This window comes from Oryctolagus cuniculus, chromosome 17 (assembly GCF_964237555.1).
Source record: "Oryctolagus cuniculus chromosome 17, mOryCun1.1, whole genome shotgun sequence".
In the NCBI taxonomy this organism is placed as follows: domain Eukaryota; kingdom Metazoa; phylum Chordata; class Mammalia; order Lagomorpha; family Leporidae; genus Oryctolagus; species Oryctolagus cuniculus.
The window spans coordinates 1,993,347-2,019,621 of record NC_091448.1 but is presented as its reverse complement, the minus strand read 5'-3'; the positions used below and the strand labels follow the sequence as shown (position 1 = coordinate 2,019,621).

At 61.4% G+C, this 26,275-nt stretch overlaps 1 protein-coding gene across 2 annotated transcripts in view; it reads left to right on the top strand.

The window, feature by feature from the left end:
* The window catches only part of RNF213 (ring finger protein 213), a 97,736-nt gene that overhangs the window by 11,649 nt on the left and 59,812 nt on the right, over positions 1-26,275 (top strand). The window contains exons 5-20 of one of the 2 annotated variants that reach the window (XM_070060184.1): positions 1,114-1,227; positions 1,568-1,734; positions 2,285-2,440; positions 3,731-3,933; positions 5,099-5,382; positions 6,153-6,412; positions 7,249-7,446; positions 8,717-8,939; positions 9,486-9,541; positions 10,617-10,770; positions 12,311-12,478; positions 14,705-14,794; positions 16,765-16,887; positions 20,531-20,711; positions 21,918-22,091; positions 23,209-23,364. In XM_070060184.1, the coding sequence (XP_069916285.1) occupies positions 1,114-1,227; positions 1,568-1,734; positions 2,285-2,440; positions 3,731-3,933; positions 5,099-5,382; positions 6,153-6,412; positions 7,249-7,446; positions 8,717-8,939; positions 9,486-9,541; positions 10,617-10,770; positions 12,311-12,478; positions 14,705-14,794; positions 16,765-16,887; positions 20,531-20,711; positions 21,918-22,091; positions 23,209-23,364 (2,707 nt within the window). Of the gene's footprint in view, positions 1-1,113; positions 1,228-1,567; positions 1,735-2,284; positions 2,441-3,730; positions 3,934-5,098; positions 5,383-6,152; positions 6,413-7,248; positions 7,447-8,716; positions 8,940-9,449; positions 9,542-10,616; positions 10,771-12,310; positions 12,479-14,704; positions 14,795-16,764; positions 16,888-20,530; positions 20,712-21,917; positions 22,092-23,208; positions 23,365-26,275 lie in introns of both variants that reach the window. The other variant, XM_070060183.1, reaches the window with a different exon arrangement.

Here is a 26,275-nt window from a genome sequence, read left to right as displayed (position 1 = left end):
GTGCAGTGGAGGATGGCCCAGGTGCTTGGGCCCTGCACCCCATGGGAGACCAGGAGAAGCACCTGGCTCCTGGCTTCGGACCAGCGCGGTGTGCGGGCCACAGTGTGCCAGCCGTGGCGGCCATTGGAGGGTGAACCAATGGCAAACGGAAGACCTTTCTCTCTCTCTCTCTCACTATCCACTCTGCCTGTCAAAAAAAAAAAAAAAAAAAAGGTTATTTGAAAGGCAGAGCGCGAGCGAGCGCGAGCGAGAGCGAGCGAGGTCCTCCATTGCTGATCGGCTCCCCGATGTCCACTACAGCCGGGGCTGGGCCGGGCTGCAGCCAGGAGTCAGGGACTCCATCCGAGTCTCCCACGTGGGTGCCGGGGCCTGAGCACTGGGCCGTCTGCCGCTGCTTCCCCAGGTGGGTCGGAAGTGGGGCAGCCGGGACTTGAACCGGCACTCACATGGGATGCTGGCAGCTTAACCAGCTCCCTTCTTAAAGATTTCTAATTTTTCATTAGAATTTTAATTTAATGTATTTGAAAGAGAGAAGGAGGTCTGCCTTCCACTGGTTCAGTCCCCAAAAGTGCACACCAGCTGAGGCAGGGCTGGGCCAGGAGGACACCGGGGCCCGGGGCTCCATCCCAGTCTCCCAGGACTTGAGCCCTGAGGGTGAATGTCAGCAGGCAGCTGGCCCAGGACCCCGGCGGGGACAGAACCCAGGCACCCTGGGCGGGTGTGGGCGTCTCAACTGCAGAACCACGTGCCCACCCTGGCGCTGGGTTCTTTCTTCATGAAGATTCATTTATTTGAAAGGCAGAGTTAGGGATTCTAGGAGAGAGAGAGAGAGAGGTCTTCCATCTGCTGGCTCACTCCCCAAGTGGCCGCAACGGCCAGGACTGGGCCAGGCCAAAGCCAGAAGTCAGGTGCTTCTTCCAGGTCTCTCACGTGGGTGCTGGGGCCCAAGCCCTTGGGCCATCTTCCACAGCTTTTCCCAGGCCATAGCAGGGAGCGGATTTGGACGTGGAGCAGCCAGGACTCGAACCGGCGCCCATAGGGGCTGCTGGAGCTGCAGGTCGCGGCTTTAACCCATGGAGCCACAGCGCCGGCCCTGAGCCCTCTCTCTTGCAGGCTGTTGAGGCTAGAGCTCAGCCAGCTGCCGGCGCTGGCGAGGAAGTGAACGGCAAGGCCCAGAAAACCAAGCCGCCGCCAGCGAGTGCCCCCGCTTCCCAGAAACAGGGCCAGGTAGGGCAGCTGCTCCCGGCCAGGCCGGGCCTCCTGGGGGGCCTCCTGGCTGCTGCTGTCTGTTCCTCTCCCGAGCCTCCACCCTTGCAGAGGGAGAAGGGAGCCGGCCGGGCAGGGCGAGTGCCGGGAGCCAAGCAGAGCCCCGGGGAGACGCCGTGGGGGCAGAGGCGGGGAGTGGGAGGGTGGGCGGGAGGGTGGGCGGCCCGAGAATGACTTGTGCAAAGGCCCTGTGGTGGAGTGTGGTGGGCGGGAGAGGGGCTGGAGGCCTGGGAAGGTTCCTGCAGGGGGAGTGGAGGAGCGGAGGGCAGGCCTTAGGCTCGGCGTTGGTTCCCGGCTCCAGGAAGCTGAAGCCCAGGACGCCACAGCTGTGACCGGAGACAAAACGCAGAAAAACAAGCCGGCAAAGCTGGAGGCCCCGAAGAGGCCGGAAGGAAGCAGCAGAAATTGTGCGGCTGCTCTGAGGAGCGAGAGGAGCCAGGAGGGGGGTGCCCGGGAGGCCCCGGAGAGGTGGGTGTGGCCGGCCGGGGCGGGCGGGGCCGGGGCCGGGGCCGGGCGCGGGGCGGCGCGGGCGGGGCATCTGTAGCCCTTTCCTGATGGTGCCTGGGATGCAGCTGCAGAGCGGGGCGCGCTGCGGCACAGCAGGTAAAGCTGCACATATGAAGCCGCCATCCCACGTGGGCGCCGGTTCGAGTCCCAGCTGCTCCACTTCCCGTCTCCAGCTCCCTGCCATGGCCTGGGAAAGCAGTGGAATTTGGCCCATTCACCCTTGGGCCCCTGCACCCACGTGGGAGACCCGGATGGAGTTCCGGGCTCCTGGCTTCGGCCTGGCCCAGCCCCGGCTGTAGTGGCCATTTGGGGAGTGAACCAGTGGGTGGAAGACCTCTCTCTCTCTGCCTATTAAATAAATAAATAGACGAGTAAATCTTTTTAAGGGAAGACAAGCGGGGCATGTGTGTGCACACATGGGCGTGTGCATGCGTGGACGCGTGTGTGTGCGTGTGCACAGGTTGTGGGCGGGACTGGACATGACCGGGTCTCCGTCTTGGCCTCCCTGCAGCGGGCTGAGCCCCGGCGAGGGAGTCACGGTGTACTTCCACGCTATCCTCTCTAAAAACTTCGACTTTGACCCCAGCCACCACAAAGTGTTCATCAGGGGAGGAGAGGAGCTGGGAAAGACCAAGTGGACGGATGTGTGCGAGATGAACTACACCAGGTGAGCACATGCAGGGCCCCACGCACACAGCACGTGTGCACAAGGAGGGCCCCGCGCACACAGCACACATGCACTTGGAGGGCCCCGCACACACAGCACACGTGCACACGGAGGGCCCCGCACACACAGCACACGTGCACACGGAGGGCCCCGCACACACAGCACATGTGAATACAGAGGGCCCCGTGCACACGGCACCTAAGTGAGCACATGGAGGGCCCCACGCACACAGCACACGTGCACACGGAGGGCCCCGCGCACACGGCACCTAAGTGAGCACACGGAGGGCCCCGCACACACAGCACACGTGCACATGGAGGGACCCGCACACACAGCACACGTGCACACGGAGGGCCCTGCGCACACAGCACATGTGCACACGGAGGGCCCCGCGCACACAGCACACGTGCACACGGAGGGCCCCGCACACACAGCACACGTGCACATGGAGGGACCCGCACACACAGCACACGTGCACACGGAGGGCCCTGCGCACACAGCACATGTGCACACGGAGGGCCCCGCGCACACAGCACACGTGCACACGGAGGGACCCGCACACACAGCACACGTGCACACATGGAGGGCCCCGCACACACAGCACACGTGCACACATGGAGGGCCCTGCGCACACAACACGTGTGCACACGGAGGGCCCCACGCACATGGCTCCCCAGGAGTACATGGAGAGCCCAGTGCACACGGCTCCCCGGTCAGTACACGGAGGGCCCTGTGCACACAGCACACATGCACTTGGAGGGCCCCGCACACACAGCACATGTGAATACAGAGGGCCCCGCGCACACGGCTCCCCAGGTCAGTACACGGAGGGACCCACGCACACAGCTCCCCAGTCAGTACATGGAGGGCCCCGCACACACAGCACACGTGCACACATGGAGGGCCCTGCGCACACAGCACGTGTGCACACGGAGGGCCCCGTGCACACAGCTCCCCAGTCAGTACACGGAGGGCCCCACGCACACGGCTCCCCAGGAGTACATGGAGAGCCCAGTGCACACAGCTCCCCGGTCAGTACACGGAGGGCCCCGTGCACACAGCAGCCCATCACGGAAACCTGTGGATGACCTCATGCTCGCTCAGTAAGGTGCCCAGCTCGGGGCAGTATCCCCTCGGGCCCGTCTGGGACCCGTGTCTTGTTTTGGAAGCACTGCTCCGGTTGGCTTTGGTTGCTAGCGCTGGGTCTGCGCCCGGTGCTGTGGCAGCGTGAGGAACTCAGGCTTCCGGGCTGGGGTCGGGGGGTGACCGGCTGGCATCCTGTGTTTGCAGGGACTTGCACGAGAACGGGTCCCTCATCGAAGGCAGCTTGGTCATCTCCAGGCAGCACCTGAACACGGCCATCCCCTACAAGTACGTCGTCCACCGCGGCAAAGACTCCGCGGAATACGAGTTCATCTACAAGCAGCAGCAGAGGTGGGGCGAGCACGTGAACCGCTGCCTGTGCGTGAAGTCCGCCCTCGTGGGCTCGGGAGGTGAGCCGGGGCCGTGGGGACGACCCTGCCCGAGGTTCCCCCACGGACAGACGGACGGACGGCCCGGGGAGAGCCGACACCTGCGCCCGCCCCGCTGGGGCTGTCGGGAGCGCCAGGGCCCTCTGCGGTTCTCCTGGCCGTTCCTGGGCCCTCTGTCCCCAGCCCTGGTGTCTGCCTGCGCCCCTCGTGCCGCCCTCAGCTCCCCTCTGTGCCTGGACACGCGCCGTTGGTCGGGGGAGCCGGGCATCGTGGGCTGGCTTTCCTCTTCTCTGTGCATCTGTGTCCTCGGGAGTCCGTGTCTCCAGGGTCTTGTTTGTCGTGTCTGCGTCCTGAGCGTTGGTTAGCGGGCACAGAAGGGCAGAGGCCTCGCCCCGTGAGTCCCCGGGCCCAGAGCCGCCCCGGTGACTCTGTCCAGCTTCCGCGATTTGGTGCGTTTCTGAGCGCTGTTTCTGTCCTGGGTGGTGGACTGAGAAGCCAGCTCCCCGGCCAGGGTGGGAGGCTGCCCAGGGTGGCCCAGAGAGAGCTGTGGCTTCTGTGGCACTGGAGATGGCCCCATTGAAAGAGCAGGAGGCCGGGGGCTGACCCGGGGCCTGGGCAGGTGTCACCGAGGAGGCGGCCCCCAGGCGGGGCGGGGCGGAGCTGGGCAGCCGGCCACTGCGCCCTCCGCCTGTCCTCTCTCTGCTTCTGTCTGCCTGTGTCCCCGTGGCCTCTGACCGTGGCGTTGCTCTCGTCCGTCTCCCGTCTTCTGGGGAGTGCCCCGTGCTCTCGGCCCTTCCCGCCCACACTGCTGTTATTTGCCGCTTGTGCCCGGAGCCAGGGGTTCAGCCCTTGTCCCGAGCAGGCGGCTGTGCCGGGGGCTCCGTGTGCGGCCGCCGGGACTGGGCATCCTTTGTGGGGTGGAGGAATGGGCGCACGTGCCACCTGGCGAGCTCACGTTTTAAGGGACGTCTTTGCTGGGCCTGCCTGCCGGTCACACAGAGATTCCGTGGCCGTGGACTCTTTGCCTGCCTGTCCCCCTCCAGGGGTCAGACCCCCAGTAGCCGGGGGGAGCGAGTCCAGCGGCCCTGAGTCTCCCGCCCCTCCCTTCCCGGCCGCTGTCTCTGTGTCTCTGCCTCGCGCCGGGCCCTGGGCGTCCCGCCTACAGCCTGGCTCTGGCGTCCCCCAGACTGGCACCAGTACGACGACATCATCCGCATGAGGCCGCCCGGGAAGATTCGGAAGTTGCTGGATAAATTCACGGACAACACGCGGAAGGACCTGGTGCGCGGGAAGCAGCTGGCGGCCGGCGTCATGCTGGACAGCATCTTCAGCGTCCTGCAGCCCTGGAGCCCCGTCAACCTCGGCAGCTTCTTCACGCAGCTGCAGCAGTTTTACGCCGTCGTCCGCGTGCCCATGGTGTACGAGGGCCAAGCCCAGCCCTGGAGGTCACTGCAGTACGAGGAGGCGCAGGTACCGGCGGGGAAGAGCGCCCGTCTGCTGCGCCAGGCCAAAGCCAGGAGCCAGGAGTCCGTCCTGGTCTCCCACGGCGGTGCAGGGGTCCAGGCGCTCGGGCCGTCTTCTGCTGCCTCTCCAGGTGCATTTGCAGGGAGCTGGATCTGAAGTGGAGCAGCCGGGACTCGAGCCAGCGCCCATATGGGATGCGGGCGTCATAAGCAGTGGCTAAACCCACCACGGGGCAGCGCCGGGCCCCAGGCTTCACTCCAGCCGCCAGCAGCCCCACCTGCCGGGCGGGCAGCCTCCCCCACCTGCCGGGCGGGCAGCCTCTCCCACCTGCCGGGCGGGCAGCCTCCCCCACCTGCTGGGCGGGCAGCCTCTCCCACCTGCCGGGAGGGCAGCCTCCCCCACCTGCTGGTGGTCACGTGAACCCTGACTTCCTGGCCAGTCAGTCCGTCCTGCCCGGGAGCACTTGTCAGCCTGTGCCCTTCTTCCTTGTCCCCGCGAGTCCTGCCCAGTACTGGTTCCCCCGGGCCTTGGGCAGAGTGGACATGAGGGGTAGAGGCCCCCTTACTGCCCCTCAGCCCCAGCGCAGTGCGGCCTGGCCCAGGCAGTTTTAGGCAGACTTGGAGCCACCTTGGAGGTGATGGTACAACTGCTCCTGCCGCCCTGCTGCCTGGCTCTCCGGGAGCCGAGGGGAGGAGCTGGGGGAGGCAGAGCCGTGCTCTGCGCGGGGTCCGGCTGCGGGCGGCCCCGTGACGCCCGCGTCTTCCTCCTGGGCCCAGGTGAAGGAGGACCTGTGGCAGTATCTGAAGAAGCAGATGGCACCGTTCCTGGAGGGAAAAGGCGGCGAGCACGCGCCCGGCGACGGCCCGGTGAGCAGCAAGCTGAGGATGGGCCTGATCATCCTTTTCTCGGTGGAGAAGTTTGACCTGTGCCTCCCACCGAGTGACCTGGGCCTGCTCTGCCGCCTGCTCGTGCCGGGTGCCCGCAGCGCCGACGCCCTCCATCACGACCTCAGTCACTTCCCCGGAACCTTGCACAGGTACGTCGGTGCTGCCGTGCGCGGCTGCCTCGCTGACCTGCCTTTGCCTACAAGAGCAGGTGCCAGCCCTGGAGTGGCCGGGCACGCCAGGGTCCCCCCGCGGGGTGGCCAGCGCCCTTCCTCTGCCGTGTTTGTGCCTGAAGCCATTCGCACTATCGGCCGCCCTGCCTCTGGGAAGCCCCGCGGTGCACAGGGTCTGGGGACTTCCTGGGAGCAGCCCAGATGTTCGCCCACGGCACTGCCCGTGCCCTGTGCTTGCAGAGCATGATTGTCACCGGCCTGGAAGGGTCGGAGGTGACAAGGCCAGGGCCTGTGCCAGGGAGGCTGCCTGGGGGCCTCCCTGAGCCCGCCTCTTTCCAGTCTGGTCTGCAGCTCTGATTGGTGGAACCTGAGAGTGACATTCGGGGCCTCCATGAGCGGCAGCTCTTGCTGGGACATCTGGTTTCAGGGGTTTTAACACTGGGGGTGGGGAGCGCCAGCGAGGAGGCGCGCGGGGTTAGCGTGTGCCCCCGGGCCATGTGCGGAGTGAGCGCACGTGTTTGGAAGGACGAGGACGCCCGGGCTCTGCAGGCTGCCCCGGCCTTGGCACTGCCCGGTGCTCAGATCGGCAGTGGCCTGGCGGCCTGGGCCCAGCCTCGCCCTGCAGCACAGCCCTCGGCTCTCTGCTCTCCCTGGGGGGCGGGGGAAGCAGCTCTGCAGCGTTTGCGGTGGGGATTGCCCGGTGTCCAGGGTCCCACTGGAGCACCCCAGCCCGCAGCCATGCGGTGCTCACCTCCCCGCGGGGCGGGCCCCACACGGCCGACGTCGGCTCACCGCGGCGTCCCCCGTGCCTGCAGCTGGCGAATGTTCTTGGTGAACCTGTGTCAGAGGTGCATGGAGAGCAAGGTGGACTCCTGGCTGGCCGTGCTGCCCGTCCTGCACTACTTCATGGAGCTGTCGCCGCCCAGCAGGGACGTGGCCAGCCAGCCCGAGGACAGCTGGGCGGCCCTCCAGGGCATCTCCTTCTGTCCGTTCCGGGAGAAGACGCCAGAGCCGTAAGTGGCCGAGTGGGGCCGGATCCTTCCCCTCAGGGTGCCCCCGCACCGGGGGGCCCGCGGCTGACGACAGCGCCTCGCGCTCTGTGCGCCTGGGACGGTCAGGCTGCGTGGGCTTAGAGAGCCAGCTCCGCGGAGCCTTGTTTGTCCTGCACTGACCAGTGCCCCGGGAACAGCTTTGCCTGCCCGGCTGGAGCAGGGCTGCCCGTGTCCGCCTAAGGCGTGAAGGTCGGCGACTCCTCAGCCGGCCGCTTGTTCCTGGGCACCTGGGCACCGTCCCGCTGGGGAGCTCCGCCCGTGCAGCTGTCGCCTTGAGATGAATTCCTGAGGGCGGAAGTGCTGTGACAGGCTCTGTGTGCGCCTCGCCCGGTGTGGGCTCCGGGCAGCGCAGTGGGCGGGGGACAGACCCTGACCTCGGCCACACAGCAGGGCCTCCCCTGCGTCACAGGAGAGTGATCGCACACACAGAGCCACACCACGGGCTGGGGTGGGGGATGGTCCTACTAAATACTGAGTTCATTTCGTTACAGTTACAGAGGTCATCCCAGGGCCCGCGGCACCGGGTTGAGCCGCTGCCTGCATCCCCTGTGAGCTCCGGTTCCAGTTCTGGCTGCTCCGCTTCCTGCCCGGCTGCCTGACAACAAACTGGCAAGGTGGTGGAAGACGGGCCGAGCGCTTGAGCCCCTGACTCCCACATGGGGGACCCGGATGGAGGTTCAGGCTCCCGGCTTCGGCCTGGCCCAGCCCTGGCCGGTGTGGCCGTTTGGGGAGTAAAACAGTGGATGGCAGATTCCCTCTGTTTCTTACTCTCTCTATTTGTCTCTCTGCCTTCTAAATAAATAGATAAAATTTTAAATGTCAGAGTAAGAAAAAATTAAGTATATGACCTTATAATGTGATTTTATAGTTTAAACAAGGTTGTGCTTTATATTTTTAAAAGATTTATTTACCTATTCGAAAGGCAGAGAGAGGTCTTCCCTCTGCTGGTTCACTCCCCAGTTGGCCGCAATGGCAGGAGCTGTGCTGATCTGAAGCCAGGAGCCAGGAGCTTCTTCCGGGTCTCCCACGTGGGCGCAGGGGCCCAAGCACCTGGGCCACCTTCCACTGCCTTCCCAGGTGCTTTAGCAAGGAACTGGATGGGAAGTGGAGCAGCCGGGACTTGAACCAGCGCTCACGTGTGATGTGGTGCTGCAGGCGGCCCCACTGGAGTTCTGTGTTCTCGTGTGCCCCTGGTTGTCAGTCCTGGTTCAGGTCTGTTTCCTCTGCACAGGAACCAGCTGCTTCAGGTCATGGAACGGAACCAGCACTTGCTGGGCCTGGATCAGTATCTCTTCCGCTCCTGGTTTAGTTTGCTTCCTCTGGGGCAGCTGGTGCACTACATGGAGAACTTCGCCGAGCACCTGACTGGCTGTCCTGCCCGGGTCCTGGACTGTTTCCTGGGGACTGCCTACCGGCTGCAGGAACATTCCTGGGTCGGGTACCTGAACACAAAGGTGCGTGGTCTGCACTGGGCCCTCGGGCTGCGGCAGGGGGCGGCCTGGCCTGGGGCGGCCCTTGCTCCTTGGAGCTAGGAGTGGATTTGAGTTGGGTCGTCTTCCACTGCTTTCCCAGGCCATAGCAGAGAGCTGGATTGGAAGTGGAGCAGCCGGGACTTGAAGTGGCGCCCATATGGGATGCTGGCGCCGCCAGCAGCCACTTAACCCGCTATGCCACAGCGCCGGCATAGTTAAACACAATTTATTTATTTATTTGGAGGGCAGAGTGACAGAGAGAGAGGAAGAGAGAAAGACCTTCCACCCACTGGTTCACTCCCCAAATGGGCGCCACAGCCGGAGTGGGGCCAGGCTGAAGCCAGGAGCTTCCTCCAGGTCTCCCATGTGGGTGCGGGGATCCAAGCCCGTGGGCCACCTGCTGCTCTCCCAGGCCTTTCGCGGGAGCTCCATGGGAAGCAGAGGAGCCGGACTCCAGCCCGTGGGTGGTTTACTTCATTCTGTTCTCAGCAGACATCGACGTCTTACTTCCGCCCCTCCCTGCCGCAGGCTATCAAGAAGGTCTTCCAGATGCTGCTGCACCTGCTGGACATCTGTCAGACCGCGTGAGTAAAGAGCGAAGGGCGTGGTCCCACCGTGGGCTTGCGAGTGTCACTGCTCGTCCCTTTGATTGACAGTGTCATGCTACTGTTGTCCCGGGAGAGCCATTGTCCATCACAGTGTATTCTGTTTCTCCTTGTGGGTCAGTCTTGTAGCCATCAATTAGTTGAAAGGTTTGTTGATTTGAAATGCAGAGTGACTGACGGAGAGAGAGAGAGATCTGTCCAGTTCACTCCCCAGGTGGCCGCAACAGGCAGGGCTGGAGCCGGCTCTCCCACGTGGCCGTCTGCCCTGCCTCCTAGTGGCAGGAGGCTGGGTTGGACGCAGAGTAGCCGGGACTGAGACCGGGCCTCCCAAGGGGTGCTCCGCGCCCTCTGCCCCGCCAGCCCTGGCATCTTCAGTTTTCGAACCACAGACACCCGCTGCTGGGACCTGGGTCGTTTCCACCCGGCCTTCGTCCCGCGCGTCCTCCCGTGTCTGTGTCTTCACCCCTTGAACGTTGAGTCCTTGGGTGACCCGGAAGTCGGGTCGGCTTCGAGTCATGCATAAGGTGACTGCACCATCCCCTGCAGTGGTTTGCTCCCGGGCGTCTGTGGGACGTCGTCTCCCTGTGGGACGGGGCGCCGAGAGTGAGTGGAAGTGCAAGGGGGCTGTGGGTGCCTGCCGAGATGCACTGGTTCGCTCCCCAAATTCCTGCAACAGCCAGGGCCCAGCCCCGCTGACGCCGAGTCTGGAACTCAGCCTGGGTCTGCGCGTGGGTGGCAGGGACCCGGGTACTTGAGCTGTCACCGGCTGCCTCCCGGGCGCTAAACACGAGCAGTGGGGACTCGAACCCAGGTACTCAGATACGAGAAGTGGGCGTCCCACGCGGAGACCGGACGCCCGTGCTGGACGCCTGCCCACTGACGGGGCAGAGCCCGAGGACTTGCTTCCTTGTCACCCTGGTCGTGGGTTTGACCACAGGGCTCGAGAGAACGCTGTAGTCGTCGGCATTTTCCAGGGAGGGGTCTGGTCCGGGGGGCTCGGGGCCGCTGCCCGTGTCCTCGGCGGCGTGGACACGCTCTCCTCGCTCTGGGGCAGGATCGTCCAGGAGGACTTGCTGCAGGCCTGCCGGGCGGTGTGCTTGAGACTCCATGAGCTCGCCTGCGGCATCACCAAGAGCGAGAAGTTCTACAAGATCCCTGCCTTGTCTGCGGAGGCCGTGTGCAAACTGCTCGTCCTGCAGCCCGCCGCGGTGAGTGGGGGTGACTGCGACGCGCCCTGCCGGGCGGGCTCCCCACTCGCTCCCCGGGGGCTGGAACGCCACGTGCACCCTGCCGGGCGGGCTCCCCACTCGCTCCCTGAGGGCTGGAATGCCACGTGCACCCTGCCGGGCAGGCTCCCCACTCGCTCCCTGGGGGCTGGAACGCCACGTGCACCCTGCCCGGGCGGGCTCCCCACTTGCTCCCTGAGGGCTGGAATGCCACGTGCACCCTGCCGGGCGGGCTCCCCACTCGCTCCCCGGGGGCTGGAACGCCACGTGCACCCTGCCGGGCGGGCTCCCCACTCGCTCCCCGGGGGCTGGAATGCCACGTGGACCCTGCCGGGTGGGCTCCCCACTCGCTCCCCGGGGGCTGGAATGCCATGTGCACCCTGCCGGGCGGGCTCCCCACTCGCTCCCCGGGGGCTGGAATCCGACACGGTGGCTGATTTAGATCTCAGATACTTAGTGGACACCTAAGAGCAGGGTCTGTGCCCTGGGTCTCCTGGGACTTAGCTGGGAGGCAGGGATTCACTCGGCTCTACAGCCACAGGGAAACCACGGGGCCTCGAGGCCAGGCAAGGACTCTCCCACGATAACCGTCCTTGTTCCCTGATTCCATATTTCACAGGGGACAGGGACCATTTCTCTCTCTAAATAACCCACACGTCCAAGCCCGGCCGTCCCCACCGAGGTACAGCAAGCAAGGGCCACAGGTGCAGGTGCAGGGCTGTGGGCCTGTCTCCCTGTGTGCACTCTCGGGCCCTGGGCTGATCCCAGCTCCCCTGCACCCCTTCGTCGTCCCGACTTCTGTGCCTGCAGTCAGCCTCGCCCGTCTCTGAGCACTTCCTGTCCTGGCTGTCACTCAGGCCCGCACGTCACTGGTGCTGCTTCATTTCCCGGCAGCATTGGTCCTCTTGGGTTTGTGCGCCTCAGCCTAGAGTGATGTAAGGCCTTGTAGTCCCACTGTCCACGTCTTCTTGCTAATGCTTGTTTATGTTCCTCAACTTGGAAGGCAGAGAGAGTAAGAGAGAGGGAGGGAGAGAGAGGGAGATGAAGGTTCTCGGTCACCCCTCTCTGTCCACCTCTGCTGGCTGCTGGGGAGTTGTGTGTGTCTGGGCGACAGTTCAAGACCGAAGGTGGCCCTGGGTGATCACAAGGGACACTTCTGGATTGTTCTAGAAGGTGCCGTGCAAGGGCCAGCATGTTCCATTCCCAGTTGGGAGCCACCGGGCCACCTGGGGAGGGGCAGGCCAGGCCGCCGCTGGGGCCCTGCCTGGAGGAGGCACAGCTACTCCACTGGGCCTCTGGCCGCCCAGGCAGAGAGTGCTCGGCTCTCAGCCTTTCACGGAAGCTGCTGTGGCTGATCCTTCCCCCCACTGTCTGGCTGGGTCCAGAACTTTCTGGGGAAATCAGAGAGCCTGTCCAAGGTGGGCTTCACATGAGGGCTGTGTGTGGCATCTGCAGGGGGCACTGGGGACAAGTGACGCATGGTGGTGTCCAAAAGCCCAAGTGAGCCCCCCCGTTCTTGCAGGACTCCGTGGGGGGGCCTGGGGCGGCAGCCGGGAGGAGCTCGGGCACGGCCGCCTTCCAGGGGACGCTGGCCGCCACGAGGGCCTGGCTCCAGGGGGTCTTCCAGGAGAACATGCTCAAGAACTCGCATTTCTCTGCCGTCCGGTTCACCTACCCCGACGAGATCCAGGTGACTGCTGGGAGCGGGACACTGCTCAGGGCTCCCGGGGAGGGGTGTGCCGCGGCTGAGCTTCCGTGTGACCGCGTCCTGAGGCCTGTGGGCACTGTGCTCCCTCTGTGGAATGAGGACTGGCCGTTCCCCCAGCAGGGCCGCTCCTGGGGCACGGGAGACAGCAAGCAGGTGGGAGGAGCCGCCGCACCTCTTGCCTGGCATGCGGCCAGCAGGATCTCAGTAGTGGTGGTGGTAGTGATGGTGGTGTTGGTGTTGTGTTGGTGATGGTGGTGACTGTGGTATCGGTGTTGGTGATGGTCGTGGTGGGGGTGGTGATGGTCGTGGTAGTGGTAGTGTTTTTGGTGGTTGTGATGGTGTTGGTAGAGAGGTGATGGTGATCATGGTGTTGTTGATTGTGTTGGTGTTGACAGTATCATTGGTGGTGGTGTTGGTGGTGTGGTGATGTTGATGGTAGTTATGATGGTGGTTGTGATGGTGGCAATGATAGAGATGATGGTGATGGTGGTCATGGTGGTGTTGATGTTGGTGGTGGTTGTGGTGGTGATGGTGTTTGGTAATGGCGGAGGTACAGGTGACAGTGTGATGATGGTGGTGGTGATAGTGTTGGTTGTGATGGTGTTGGTGGTAGAGATGGTGGTGGTGGTGATGGTGGTGTTGGTGGTGTTGATGGTGATGGTGTTGGTAGTTATGGTGTTGGTGGTAGAGGTGGTGTTGGTGGTGGTGATAGTGATGGTGTTGGTGGTTGTGATGGTGTTGGTAGTAGAGATGATGGTGATGATGGTGTTGGTGTTGATGGTATCAGTGTTGGTGGTGATGGTGATGGTGGTGGTGGTTGTGATGTGGTGGTGGTAGAGGTGATGGTGATGTTGGTATTGATGGTGTTTGTGGTGTTGATGGTGTTGATGGTGTTGGTTGTGGTGTTGATGGCATTGGTGGTGTTGATGGTGATGGTGTTGGTAGTTATGGTGTTGGTGGTAGAGGTGATGGTGGTGTTGGTGGTGTTGGTGGTGATGGTGTTGGTGGTAGAGGTGATGGTGATGTTGGTGGTGATGGTGATAGTGCAGTGGTAGTGATGCTGTTTGTGGTAATGGTGGTGGTACAGGTGATGGTGTGATGGTGGAGTGGTGGTGATGATAGTGATGGTGTTGGTGGTTGTGATGGTGTTGGTGGTAGAGGTGATGGTGATGACGGTGTTGGTGTTGATGGTATCAGTGTTGTTGATGGTCATGGTGGTGGTGATGGTGATGTTGGTATTGATGGTGATGGTGTTGGTAGTTATGGTGTTGGTGGTAGAGGTGATGGTGGTGTTGGTGGTGATGATAGTGATGGTGTTGGTGGTTGTGATGGTGTTGGTAGTAGAGATGATGGTGATGATGGTGTTGGTGCTGATGGTATCAGTGTTGTTGATGGTGGTGATGGTGATGGTGGTGGTGGTTGTGATGGTGGTGGTGGTAGAGGTGATGGTGATGTTGGTATTGATGGTGTTTGTGGTGGTGTTGATGATGTTGGTTGTGGTGCTGATGGTGTTGGTGTTGTGGTAGTGATGGCACAAACAGGTCTTGTGGGCTCCTGTAAAAGGCTCCATCTGAGGGCAGCTAAGCGGTTGGGTGGGGCAGCCGGGGAAGGTACGGAAACTGCCTCTTCCTGTGGAACCTGACGGGTTCTTGCCAAAGACATTTCGGTGGGACTCAGATCCTGGGGAGAGGGGAAGACAGAGCTGCTGGGGAGACAGTCTACCACGGGGGCGGCTGGGCTTTCACCAGTCCTCACCATCATCAGAGGAAAAGGCCTCCGGAAGTGGGAGGCGACAGCAGAGTCCCTGGGCTGGGCCCGGATGGGAGAGGTGGGGTCGTCGGGGCAGCCCCACGGGGCGTCCTGGCCAAGCAGGGAGCCGCTCGTTTACAGAGGGGGGAGACAGGGCTCCAGGGGGACGCGTTTGGGTGTCCTTGCAATGTTTTTGTACGAACAGAACTCTGGAGTGCAACCCTTTCGATAAACGACAGTCATGGTGCAGGTGGCCAAGGTGGGGCCTGGCGCAGCGGGGCCTGGGGGTGGAGGCCGAGGTGGCCGCCGTGACTGCCGCCGGCACAGCCACGGGTGGTGGGCCCGGCGTCCTGAGTGCAGCACTCGCCGTGCCACCCCCGGGACCCGTCCTGGTGTCGGGGGCGGCTCTGGCCCGAGCTGCGTGGTGACTGTTGCCTTCCTGTGGGTTTTGTTTTGCAGGTCTGGAGGCGGCTGGTGGAAATAGGCTTCCCCGCGGAGCTGGGCTGGAAGGAGTCCCTGCTGGGAGACCTGGAGGGGAGGCTCAGACAGGTACCGGCGGCCGGGGCGCGGGCCTCAGAGCACCGACAACAGCCAACAGATAGGAGCGGCGCAGGGCCGGCCTCTTGTTGGCAGGGAGTAGAAGGAATCACAGCTTGGTGTTTCTTTCTTTTTTTAAAGATTTATTTATTTATTTATTTATTTATTCATTTAGAAGTCAGAGTTACAGAGAGAGAGGGAAGAGATGGAGAGAAACTGTCCATCCATTGGTTCACCCTCAAATGGCCACAACGGCCAAAGCTGAGCAGGTCCAAAGCCAGGAGCCAGGAGCTTCTTCTTTTTTTTTTTTTTTATTTTTTATTTTTTATTTATTTTTTTTTTTATTTTTGATAGGCAGAGTGGACAGTGAGAGAGAGAGACAGAGAGAGAAAGGTCTTCCTTTGCCGTTGGTTCACCCTCCAATGGCCGCCACTGCAGCCGGCGCACCGCGCTGATCCGATGGCAGGAGCCAGGAGCCAGGTGCTTCTCCTGGTCTCCCATGGGGTGCAGGGCCCAAGCACCTGGGCCATCCTCCACTGCACTCCCTGGCCACAGCAGAGAGCTGGCCTGGAAGAGGGGCAACCGGGACAGAATCCGGCGCCCCGACCGGGACTAGAACCCGGTGTGCCGGCGCCGCAAGGTGGAGGATTAGCCTATTGAGCCACGGCGCTGGCTACCAGGAGCTTCTTCTTGGTCTCCCACATGGGTGCAGGGCCCAAGCACTTGGGCATCTTCCACTGCCTTCCCAGGCCACAGCAGAGAGCTGCATTGGAAGTGGAACAGCCAGGACTCGAACTGGTGCCTGTGTGGAGTGCTGGTGCCACAGTGGCTTTACCTGCCTCGCCATGGCACTGGTCCCCCGCCTAGTATTTCTGTTTTAGATCCATCTTGGTTGTGTTTTTTGTTTGTTTGTTTGTTTGTTTTTTGGACAGGCAGAGTTAGACAGTGAGAGAGAGAGACAGAGAGAAAGGTCTTCCTTCCGTTGGTTCACCCCCCAAATGGCCACTACGGCCGGTGCTGCGCCCATCCAAAGCCAGGCGCTTCCTCCTGGTCTCCCATGGGGTGCAGGGCCCAAGCACCTGGGCCATCCTCCACTGCACTCCCTGGCCACAGCAGAAAGCTGGCCTGGAAGAGGGGCAACCGGGACAGAATCCGGCGCCCCGACCGGGACTAGAACCCGGTGTGCCGGCGCCGCAAGGCGGAGGATTAGCCTAGTGAGCCGCGGCGCCAGCCTTTTTTTTTTTTTTTTTTAATTTATTTGTTCAAAAGGTGGAGGGACACAGGAAGAGAGGTCTTCCATCTGCTGACTCACTCCCCAAACGGCCACAGCAGCCAGAGCTGGGCCGGGCTGAAGCCAGGAGCCTGGAGCTCCATCTGGGTCTCCCACGCGGGTGCAGGGCCCCAGCATGGGGCGTCTTCTGCTGCCTCCCAGGGGCATCAGCAGGGAGCTGGGGCGGAAGTGGAGCAGCCGGGACTCCAGCTGATGCTCTGACGTGGGATGCGGGTCCCGGGCGGCAGCCTAGCTGTGGCTGCTCAGCGCCCGCCCCCCGGTCCTTCCTGCGGAGTTTGACCCCAGAAGAATGGTTCATTGTTTTGTTGGGCTGTTGCAGAGTCTGGCCATCACAGAACCCCAGGAGTTCACGGGGTGAGCCCCCCCCATGCAGGAGCCCTGAGTGGCCTGCTGGGGACGCGAGTCTCACCCGACGCAGTGACCATGGAGAATCAAAAGCGTTCTTCCTTTTGAATTCAGACTGTGGGCCAATTCGTGTTCACTGGTCTGTGTGGCTGTTGCGTGGCTCTTTGTAGACTTTCAGGGGCGTGGAAAAAAGACCAGTTTCTCCGACTTTGCTGCTTTTGCCGGCGGCTCTTATTTCATTCTAACCGTGCCGGTCCGGTCTGGGTGTGGGGCCAGGGGACGGGTGGGTGTGGGCCAGGGAGATGTGGGCAGCCCCAGGAGCCCTCACTGCCCTCCGCGGTTGCAGGAGAGGCCGCTCGCCCAGATCTCCGCCTACTGCAGCACCCGCTGGGACACCGCAGGCCCCGAGGACAGCGTGGCCCAGAGCTTTGAGAAGTGCGTCATCGAAGCCGTGAGCTCAGCCTGCCAGGTAACCGACCAACCTCTCCTGGGAACACGCTGGGGCTCCCGTGGGTCAGCTCGGGGCTGCTAGTGAGGCCGCTGGGTCTGAGACCCTGCGTGGCGCGCGGCGTCGGGAGTGGGTGTCCGCTTCCTGCCCTGTAAGCTCTGCTCCTTCCCCACTCCTGAGCTGACCCCTCCTCCAGGTGGCCCCAAGGTCTCCTGTGCGTCACATGAGGTCATAGCCACACACGTGCTACCTTGGCCCAGTCTCGCTCTTTGCAGTTTTACTTATTTATTTAAATCTTTACTTTTTAAAAAAGTATTTATTTATATTTATTTGAAAGGCAGAGAGAGAGAGAGAGGTCTTCCATCCACTGGTCACTCCTCAAATGACTGCAATGGCCCGAGCTGGTCCAGACCGAAGTCAGGAGCCTGGAACTCTGTCTTCCATGTACTGGTTCACTCCCTAAATGGCCACGAGGCCAGAGCTGGGCCAATCTGAAGCCAGGAGCTTCTTCCAGGTCTCCCATGTGGGTGCAGGGCTCCAAGCACTGGCCCATTCTCTGCTGTTTTTCCCAGGCACATTAGCAGGGGGCTGGATCAGATGTGGAGCAGCTGAGACTTGAACCTGCGCCCATATGGGCTGCTGGCACCGCAGGCAGTACTTAACCCACGGTGCCACGGTGCTGGCCCCAGACTGTCCCCTGCATGCCTGCAACATGTGGGCCAGGGCTGGAGCCCAGGGCTGGGGATTCAGTCCACGCCTCCCTCTAGGGCGGCAGGGACCCGAGTCCTCACACTGCTGTCACTGCTTCCCGGGGTGTGCCTTCGAGGGGGCAGAGGGAAGGCTGGAGCCCGGGCACTCGACGCGGGTGGGGGCGCCCCGCTGCCTTCCCCTGACCCTCAGCTCGTGCGAGGCGCGCTCTCGCTCTCTCTCTCTCTCTCTCTCTCTCTCTCTCTTGTTAAGCGCTTTATTGCGGTATCGCTTGCGCACTGTGCAATCCACCCCTGGATGTAGCGTCCCGTGGTTCTGGGCACCTCCGCAGACCCGTACAGCCGCCTCCGCGTCACCCCAGAGCGCTGTCACAGCCTCCAAAGCGGCCCAGAGCCGCCAGCCTCTGCCGCTCCCGGCCCAGCCGCTGCCTCCCCGTGTCTGCGGGGCTCTGGGCGCTGTCACTGCAGGAGCTCCTGGGGCTGCGGCCTTTGTGTCTGCCGATTCCTCTTAGCCTGCGGGAGTGTGAGTGAGTGTGTAAGTGTGTGTGAGTGTGTAGTGGGTTAGTGTGAGAGTGTGTGAGTGTAGTGTGTGAGAGTGTAGTGTGTTAGTGTGAGTGTGTAAGAGTGTGTGAGTGTAGTGTGTGCGTGTAGTGAGTGTGTAAATGTGTGTGAGTGTGTAGTGTGTGAGTGTAGTGTGTGAGTGTGTAAGAGTGTGTGAGTGTAGTGTGTAAGTGTGTGTGTAAGCGTGTGGGTGTGTGAGCATATTGTGAATGTGTAAGTGTATGAGAATGTGTAAGTGATTGTGTGTGTGAATGTAAGAGTGTGTATGTATGTGAGAGCATGTGTGAATGTAAGTGTGAGTGTGTAAGTGTATGTGAGTGTGTGTGTATGTGTCAGACTGTGTGAGTGTGTGTGTGTACTCCCTCCTCGTGGACGAGTGTCCTCTGTCCGCTTGTCCACAGCCGGGTGAGTGTGTGTGAGTGTGTGTGTGTACTCCCTCCTCGTGGGCGAGTGTCCTCTGTCCGCTTGTCCACAGCCGGGTGAGTGTGTGAGTGTGTGTGAGTGTGTGTGTGTACTCCCTCCTCATGGACGAGTGTCCTCTGTCCGTCTGTCCACAGCCGGGTGAGTGAGTGTGAGTGTGTGTGTGTGTGTGTGTGTACTCCCTCCTCATGGACGAGTGTCCTCTGTCTGCTTGTCCACAGCCGGGTGAGTGAGTGTGAGTGTGTGTGTGTACTCCCTTCCTCCTCGTGGACGAGTGTCCTCTGTCCGCTTGTCCACAGCCGGGTGAGTGTGCGTTCGGCTGCTGGAGGCATTGCCGGGCCAGTCTCTGTAGCTTCAGGTCCTCTCTCCTGGGCTGTAACGGGTCCCGTGGGAGCTGCGTCAGGGGCTGACGAGTGGTCACGGGGATGGGCAGTGGCTGGCTGATGGCTCACGGTCCCCGCAGTGGGGGCTTCGCAGTGGGGGCTCCGCGTCTGTTTCCCAGCTCGGATTCTGGCGGTGCCAGTGGGCGTGGCTTTGACTTGCAGATCTCTGATGACCGCGGCTTCGGGCGTCTTCTGTGTCTTGCTTGCAGGAGTTCTGTGTTGCTCCTTCCCTGTGGGGGTCTCCGGGCAGCTACTCCATCTGCGTCTTCTCCCATCCTGGGGGCTCGCTTTTCACTGTGGGGGGGCGGTCAGGCCATTCATGGAGGGCTTGGGAGGGTCTCGAAGAAGCGCTGAGCAGGCGGGGCCCTCCCTGGCCTCCTTGCTCGCAAGCTGTGCTGGTTTCCTCTTCTGAAGCGCAGAGATGTTTGCTTTTGGTGAAGTCCAGTCCCTGTTGGGATCAGAGACTCCCTCGGCACACCCGGGCGTGGGGTTCACCCTCTCGCTCCCCTCTGAGGCCGTGGCAGGCTCAGCTCCCGGCCCCGGCCTGGGATCTGCCCGAGGCCCTTGCTGTGTTTGGGGTGTACCTGCCCGCGGGGCCCAGCTGTGCTGGCGCTGCTCCTGAGGGCAGCGTGCTGGCCCCCTTGGACGACCTTGGACTTGACCGCAGCCATGTGCGTTTTCTGCGCTGTCCGTCCGTTTCTTGGCCCGTTCACCGCCCTTTGCTTTCAGTGCTTTAGTTCCGGGGTTCAAGTATGCGCTGCTTCCGTTGGGTTTCTTTCCAGCGCTTTAGGCTCCTGCTGTGGCCGCCGAAGTTGTTCCTTCCCTTCCTCAGCTCGTTCACTGCGAGTGTGCAGAATCCCAGCTGCCCGGTGTCTGTCCTGCGGCTGTGCTGGTGAGAGTGAGTGTGCACGCGTGTGTGTGCGCACGAGTGTGTACCTGAATGTGAGCATGTGTGCACACGAATGTATGCACATGAGTGTGTACATGAGTGTGTATCTGCGTGTATACACGAATGAGCATGTGTGTACATGTGTGTGTATACATGAGTGTACACGAGTGTGTGTACCTGTGTGTACGCGTGAGCGTGTGTGCACGAGTGTGTGTGCACACGAATGTATGCACATGAGTGTGTATCTGCGTGTATACACGAATGAGCATGTGTGTACATGTGTGTATGTATACATGAGTGTACGCGAGTGTGACTGTGTACCTGTGTGTACGCGTGAGCATGTGTGTGCATGAGTGTGTATGAGTGTACATGAGTGTGTACATGTATGTGTGTGTACATCAGTGTGTGTGCCTGTGGGGGTGTGTGCACGAGGGTGTGTATTTCCGCGTGTGTCTTTGTGTCTGTGCATCTGTGTGTGTGTTTCCGCGTGTGTCTGTGTCTGTGTGTGTGCGTGCATGTCCGTGTCTTCACGTCGCTGTGCTGGTCACGGAAGCAGCTGGGACGCAGGAGGAAGCGGGCGCTCCGAGAACCGTTCGGTGCTGGCTCTGCCGTCGCAGCCGAGGCCCGGGGTGGTCGGTGCCGAGCTGCTGGGCCGCGCACGCGCCCGGCGCCTCAGCGGCTGCCCTCCGTGCCTCTGCCCTCAGTCTCAGACCAGCGTCCTGGAGGGCATCTCCTGTCAGGACCTGAGGAAATTCGGCACCCTCGTGTCCGCCGTGATCACCAAGTCGTGGCCCCGACGCCACGGGGAAGCCACGGACGACTTTGATGAGATTCTGAAACACCTGCTCACGGGGCCCGACGTCAAGCATCTCTTCAAGTTGTACGGTACGTCCCGGGGGCGGGGGCCGGCGCGGGGGGGCTCATGTTCATCAGAGGAAGCAGACTGGGTGGTGGAGGGGCCCAGGAAGGCCCGGGGTGCCCTCAGTATGAGACACCCAGCACCGGAAGCCAGCACTGGTCGAGTGCCTGCTGGGTACCAGCTCCCATGCTGAGACAGTGTCTGATTTTTTTTTAAGGTTTATTTATTTATTTGAAAGGCAGAGTTGCAGAGCAAGAGTGAGAGACAGAGAGAGAGAGAGAGAGAGAGAGCGCTTCCGTCTGCTGGTTCATGGCTGCAACAGCTGGGCCAGGCCAAAGTCAGGAGCCAGGAACTCTCTCCGGGTCTCCCGCGGGGCCGCCAGGGGCCCAGGCACTTGGGTCATCTTCCACTGCCTTCCCAGGTGCACCAGCAGAGGGCTGGACTGGAAGTGGAGCAGCCGGGACTTGAACCGGCGCCCACGTGGGATGCTGGCATCGCAGGCGGTAGCTCAACCTGTGGCCCTCGATGCTGGCCCAGACTCAGCGTCTGACGCCGTGCTTTCTGCGTCTGCTTTAAGCCTTCGGTTTCCTGGTGAGGAACTGGAGACGAGGCTGGCCACCGCCGGCAGCACCAGCGTCTCACGTGGGCACTGATTCGAGTCTCGGCTGCTCCACTGTCTTCCCGGTGAGGCAGCTTGGGCCACGAGTGGGCATGGCAGGGCCTGTGGCTCACTCACTGGGGGGCCCCCTGCACCCTTGCTTCTGCGGTTGGGACGGAGCTGCCGCGTTTCTTTTCAACGGTGCAGATAAGCGTGGTCCTCTCGCAGACACCGGGAGAGAAGTCTGCAGGTTAAACTAAGCACATCTAAGAAATTCTACCCCCGGTCCCGACCCTGAAGCTCACATTCCGGGTTTGGCGGAGTGGCGTCCTCACGGCCCTCGGCTGGCCTCCGGCGGCTGGGCTGCAGGCGCTCTCTCCCCGCCGTGGAGGAATGGGCCCGGGGCGCTGTGGGGCGAGGCGTGTGCTGGGCGCAGCCTTGGCAAACCCGGGCAACGCTGCCCTCCCGGCTGGTTTGGGCCACTGTGGAGCCATCGGCGTGAGCGAAGGCAGCCGGTCGGGTCTCCCAGCCACAGCGCCAGCCGTCTGGAAGCCTCCCGGGCTGGGCCGCGCAGGAGTCGGGCTGCTGGCTGAGAGCGGGCCCCGACTGAGTCCCCCGTGTCCTCCCCTGCTAGGAACCGACGAGAAGATACTGGCCAACATCACGGAGGAAGGCAAGAAGCTGATGGCCGCCGCCGACTCGGTGTTCACCATGGCCGCCGCCGGGCTCGTGTCGGGCAGCGTTCGGGTCGGGCACCTGGAGCTGATCCTGGGGCACAGGGCCCAGTTTCTCGACGTCTGGCGACTGCGTAAGCGCGGGCGGAGCCGCGTGCGGCAGGGTGCAGAGGAGCCACGGGCTGCAGCGCCTGTGTGTGCACGTGCGTGTGTGTCTGTGTGTGTATTCTGTGCACTGTATATGTGTGTAGCTGTGTGACTCTGTGTATCTGTGTGTAAGTCTGTGTGTCTGTATATGTGTGTGTGTGTGTCAGTGTGGATGTGTGCGTGGTTGTCTGCATCTTTGTATGTATCTGTGTGTGTGTATCTGCATATGTGTGTGTCTGTGTCTGTGTATGTGTGTTTATGTATGTGTACGTCTGTGTTAATTACTGTGTGTGTGTGACTGTGAATGTGTGTCTGTGTGTATCCATGTGTCTGTGTGTATCCTGTGCATCTGTGTATATGTTCATGTGTTTCTATATATCTATGTCTGTGTGTGTGTCTATCTGTGTGTGTATCTGTATCTCTGTGCTTATGTATCTGTGCAAGTGCGTGTCTGTGTTTGGTTGTCTATATGTTTGTGTGTGTGTGGTTATCTGTGTGTGTGTGTGTGTTAAAGTCTTTATGTTGCATGTATCAATGTTTTTATGTGTGTATGTGAATATGTCTACATATGTGTGTCTCTGTACATGTCTGCATATTGTGCATGTCTGTTAATATCTGTGTGTATTAATGTTTTTATGCGTATATGTGTGTCTATATGTGTATATGTGTCTGCATGTCTGTATATGTGTGTTAATGTTTGTGTGTGTCTCTGTGTCTGTGTGTGTATATGTCTGCATATGTGTGTATGTCTCTGTGTATATATGTGTGTGTGTGTCTCTGTGTGTGTGTCTCTGTGTGTCTGTGTCTGTGTGTATACGTGTGTACTCTGTGTGTGTGCATGAAGGGTGACCGTGTGGGCTCTGTAGAGTTGCTTTCTTGCAGTGATTCTGGGTGGCCCGTGATTCCCGGAGGAGCCCTGGCCTAGGGAGTGTCCGTGCTGGGTCTCAGGGCCTGGGGGCGTGGGTTCAGCAGTCTCGGGGGCTCGCGTGCGCCAGGCCCTCCCGGGCAGTGCAGGGGCCTTCAGAGCCAGGCGGCAGACGCGGCGCTCTGGGGGGTGCTTTGCCCTGTTGATCTGTGTGACCTGTCGCTGTGTGTTGTTTCCAGAGAGAAAAGCGTCTTCCCCCCGAGAGCGAGAGGACCAGTGCGACATGGAGGAGTTGCTGGGCTGGAGGAGCGCAGAGCTTGACTTCCTGAAGACCGAGCGGAGACGCGTGGGCAGCCTCCTGAGTCAGTGTGCGAAGGTGCAGCACCTGGTGCAAGGTGGTGTCTTTTTCCTTTCTCTGTTTGTTTGAAAGTCAAATTCACTCGCGAGAGAGGGGGAGAGAAGTCCTCCATCCACTGGTTCACTCCCCAAATGGCCATGATGGCCAGGCTGAGCCAGACCAAAGCAGGAGCCAGGAGCCTCTTCCAGGTCTCCCACGCGGGTGCAGGGCCCCAAGGACTTGGTCCATCTTCCACTGCTTCCCCAGGCCATAGCAGGGAGCTGGGCTGGAAGTGGAGCAGCTAGGACTCGAACCTGCACCCCAGTGCGGTGGCTGCACCTGCTGCCCGCGGCGCTGGCCCACCTGCTCCTTTCTTAAATCTGGTCCTGTTCCCGTCACGGTCGCTGCCTCATCCTCCCAAGAACACTGAGACTTTGACTAGGTGTTTTCTTCTTCTCAAAAATATGTACTTACTTGAAAATCAGAGTGACAGAGAGAGGGGGGGAGAGAGAGAGTGACAGAGAGAGAGAGAGAGAGACCCTCTTCCCAGATGCCCACAGCAGCCCCGATGGGGCCAGGCTGAAGCCGGGCGCCAGGAGCCAGGAGCTCCGTCGGGTCTGTCACGTGGGTGCGGACTCAGGCCCTCCGCCGTCATTCGCTCCCTCCCGAGGCGCATCAGCAGGGAGCTGGATCAGAAGCAGAGCAGCCGGGACTTGAACCGGCGCCCACATGAGATAGGGGTGTCCCAGGCAGCGGGTGAACCCGCCACACCATGTGTTCGGCCCCAGGTTTTCATCTTCCTTTTATTTACTTATTTCAGAGGCAGAGAGACAGACGGCTGCCATCTGTGGGTCACTCCCCAGGTTCCCAGTGACAAGTCTGGGCCAGCCTGAGGCTGAGAGCCAGGAGCCCAGGTCTCCCACCTGAGTGGCAGGGGCCCAATTATTGAGCCACTGCTGCTGATTCCAGGGTCCGCCCTCATACAAAGCTGGAGTCGGGATCCCCAGCTGAGGATCGAACCCGGGCATTCCGTTGTGGCATGTGGGTGTTTTAACCAGTGTCCTAACTGCCGAGCCAAACACCTGCTCCAAACTTTTTTTAAATAAAGATTTATTTATTTAAAAGTCAGAGTTACAGAGAGAGAGAAGCAGAGGCAGAGAGAGAGAGAGAGAGAGAGAGAGAGAGAGAGAGAGGGAGCGGTCTTCCATCTGCTGGTTCACTCCCCAGATGTCCTCAATGACCGGGGCTGGGCCAGGCTGAAGCCAGGAGCCAGGAGCTTCTTCCAGGTCTCCCACACAGGTGCAGGGCCCCAAGGACTTGGCCCATCTTCCACTGCTTTCCCAGGCCATAGCAGGGAGCTGGATCAGAGGTGAAGCAGCCAGGACTCGAACCAGCGCCCGTATGGATGCCGGCACTGCAGGCGGCAGCTTTACCTGCTATGCCACGGCGCCGGCCCCCAAACTTTTCTTTCTCTTTTCTTTGTCAGTTTCATGTTTCTTCCACCTTGATTTTATATTTTATAAAATATTTTTCCTTTGGACTTTAAAAAATATTTATTTGAGAGAGGGGAGAGAGAGACAGATCATCCCTCCACTGTTCACTCCCCAAATGCCTTCAACAGTCGGGGCTGGGCCAGGCCAAAGCTGGGAACCGGGAACTCAGTCCAGGCCTCCCATGTGGGCGGCAGGGACCCGGGTACATGAGCCGTCGCCTGCTGCCTCCCAGGTGCGCGTTACCAGGAAGCCGACTGCAGAGTGGAGGGGACTGAGAAGGGACGCGGGTGCCCAGGCAGAGTGGGGCTGCTGCACCCAGCGCCTGCTCCCCCAGATGGCTCCCCTCACCTGCCTTCCGTGTCGGGGACCCCTGTTTGTTTCTGTGAAAGGAGATGCCTACAAACGGGTTGAGACGGGGAGAGTGAGTTGGGCTTCAGGACCACTGGACAGACCTCCCCGGTCTCCTCTCAGGTTCCTGGCCTCCTGCCAGCAGGCCTGGGCCTGGCCGCCGCTCGCTGTGGGTTCTGGGGGTCGCGCTCGCCTGTGTGCGTCAGGCCCCGGTCTCAGTGTCGGTCTCCTCCCTCCTGTCTGCCTGCTCCTCCCCTCTGGTGGGATGCTCCCCCTCTGGTGGGATGCTCCCCCTCTGGTGGGATGCTCCCCCCGCTGAGTGCCACAGCCTCTCCACCTCCTGTGAATGGGTCCAGGTCTGGAATGACCCCAGCCCGACAGCCTTGCCCTCTGGAACACAGACGCCTGGGTGCTCGCCAGGGGGCAGGAGGTAGGGGCTGTCTGCCTGCTCTGTCTTCTCAGGGCTGAACCGGACCCACTTTTTTATTTTAAAGTGTATTTAACTACTTGAAGGGGCGAGTGACAAACAGAAAGAGAGAGAGAGAGACTCTTCCATCCTGCAGCAGCCAGGGCTGGGCCAGGCCGCAGCCAGGAGCCTGACGTCCACCCAGGTCTCCCCTGTGAGTGCCAGGGGCCCAGCTTGAGCCACTGCCTTCCCAGGCCCGTGAGCAGAGAGCTGGGAGCAGCGCCCCCTATGGGGAGCCGTCGGCATTGCAGGTGGCGCCAGCCCTCGGACCACGGCTTAAGTGACTGACAGCCTTCCTGTCTCTCAGCGCTGCCACCCCCGCCCCGTCCTGGCCACTGCGTGTAGGGACCCCTGGCCTGGCCCCTGGCGGCCCCAGTCCCCCCGCACCTCTGTGGCCGGGGGATCCCCGCCCTCACCCTCGCCGCTGTTCCCACGGCAAACCTGGTTTGCAGCTTCCGGAATGCTGCCGCTGTTGCCTCCTGTCCGATCCTTCCCTCCTGCTCCGTTCAAGGCTTCTTAAAGCCAGTTCTGCTGTCTTTGGAGTGGGATCGGGGAGGGTGGAAACCCTCGCGTGTTTTCAGCCTGTCAGGAACCCGCGTGGTACAGTGCGTGACCGCGTGACCGTGTTTGTGGAGGCACAGAGGGACCCGTGAGGGCTTTGT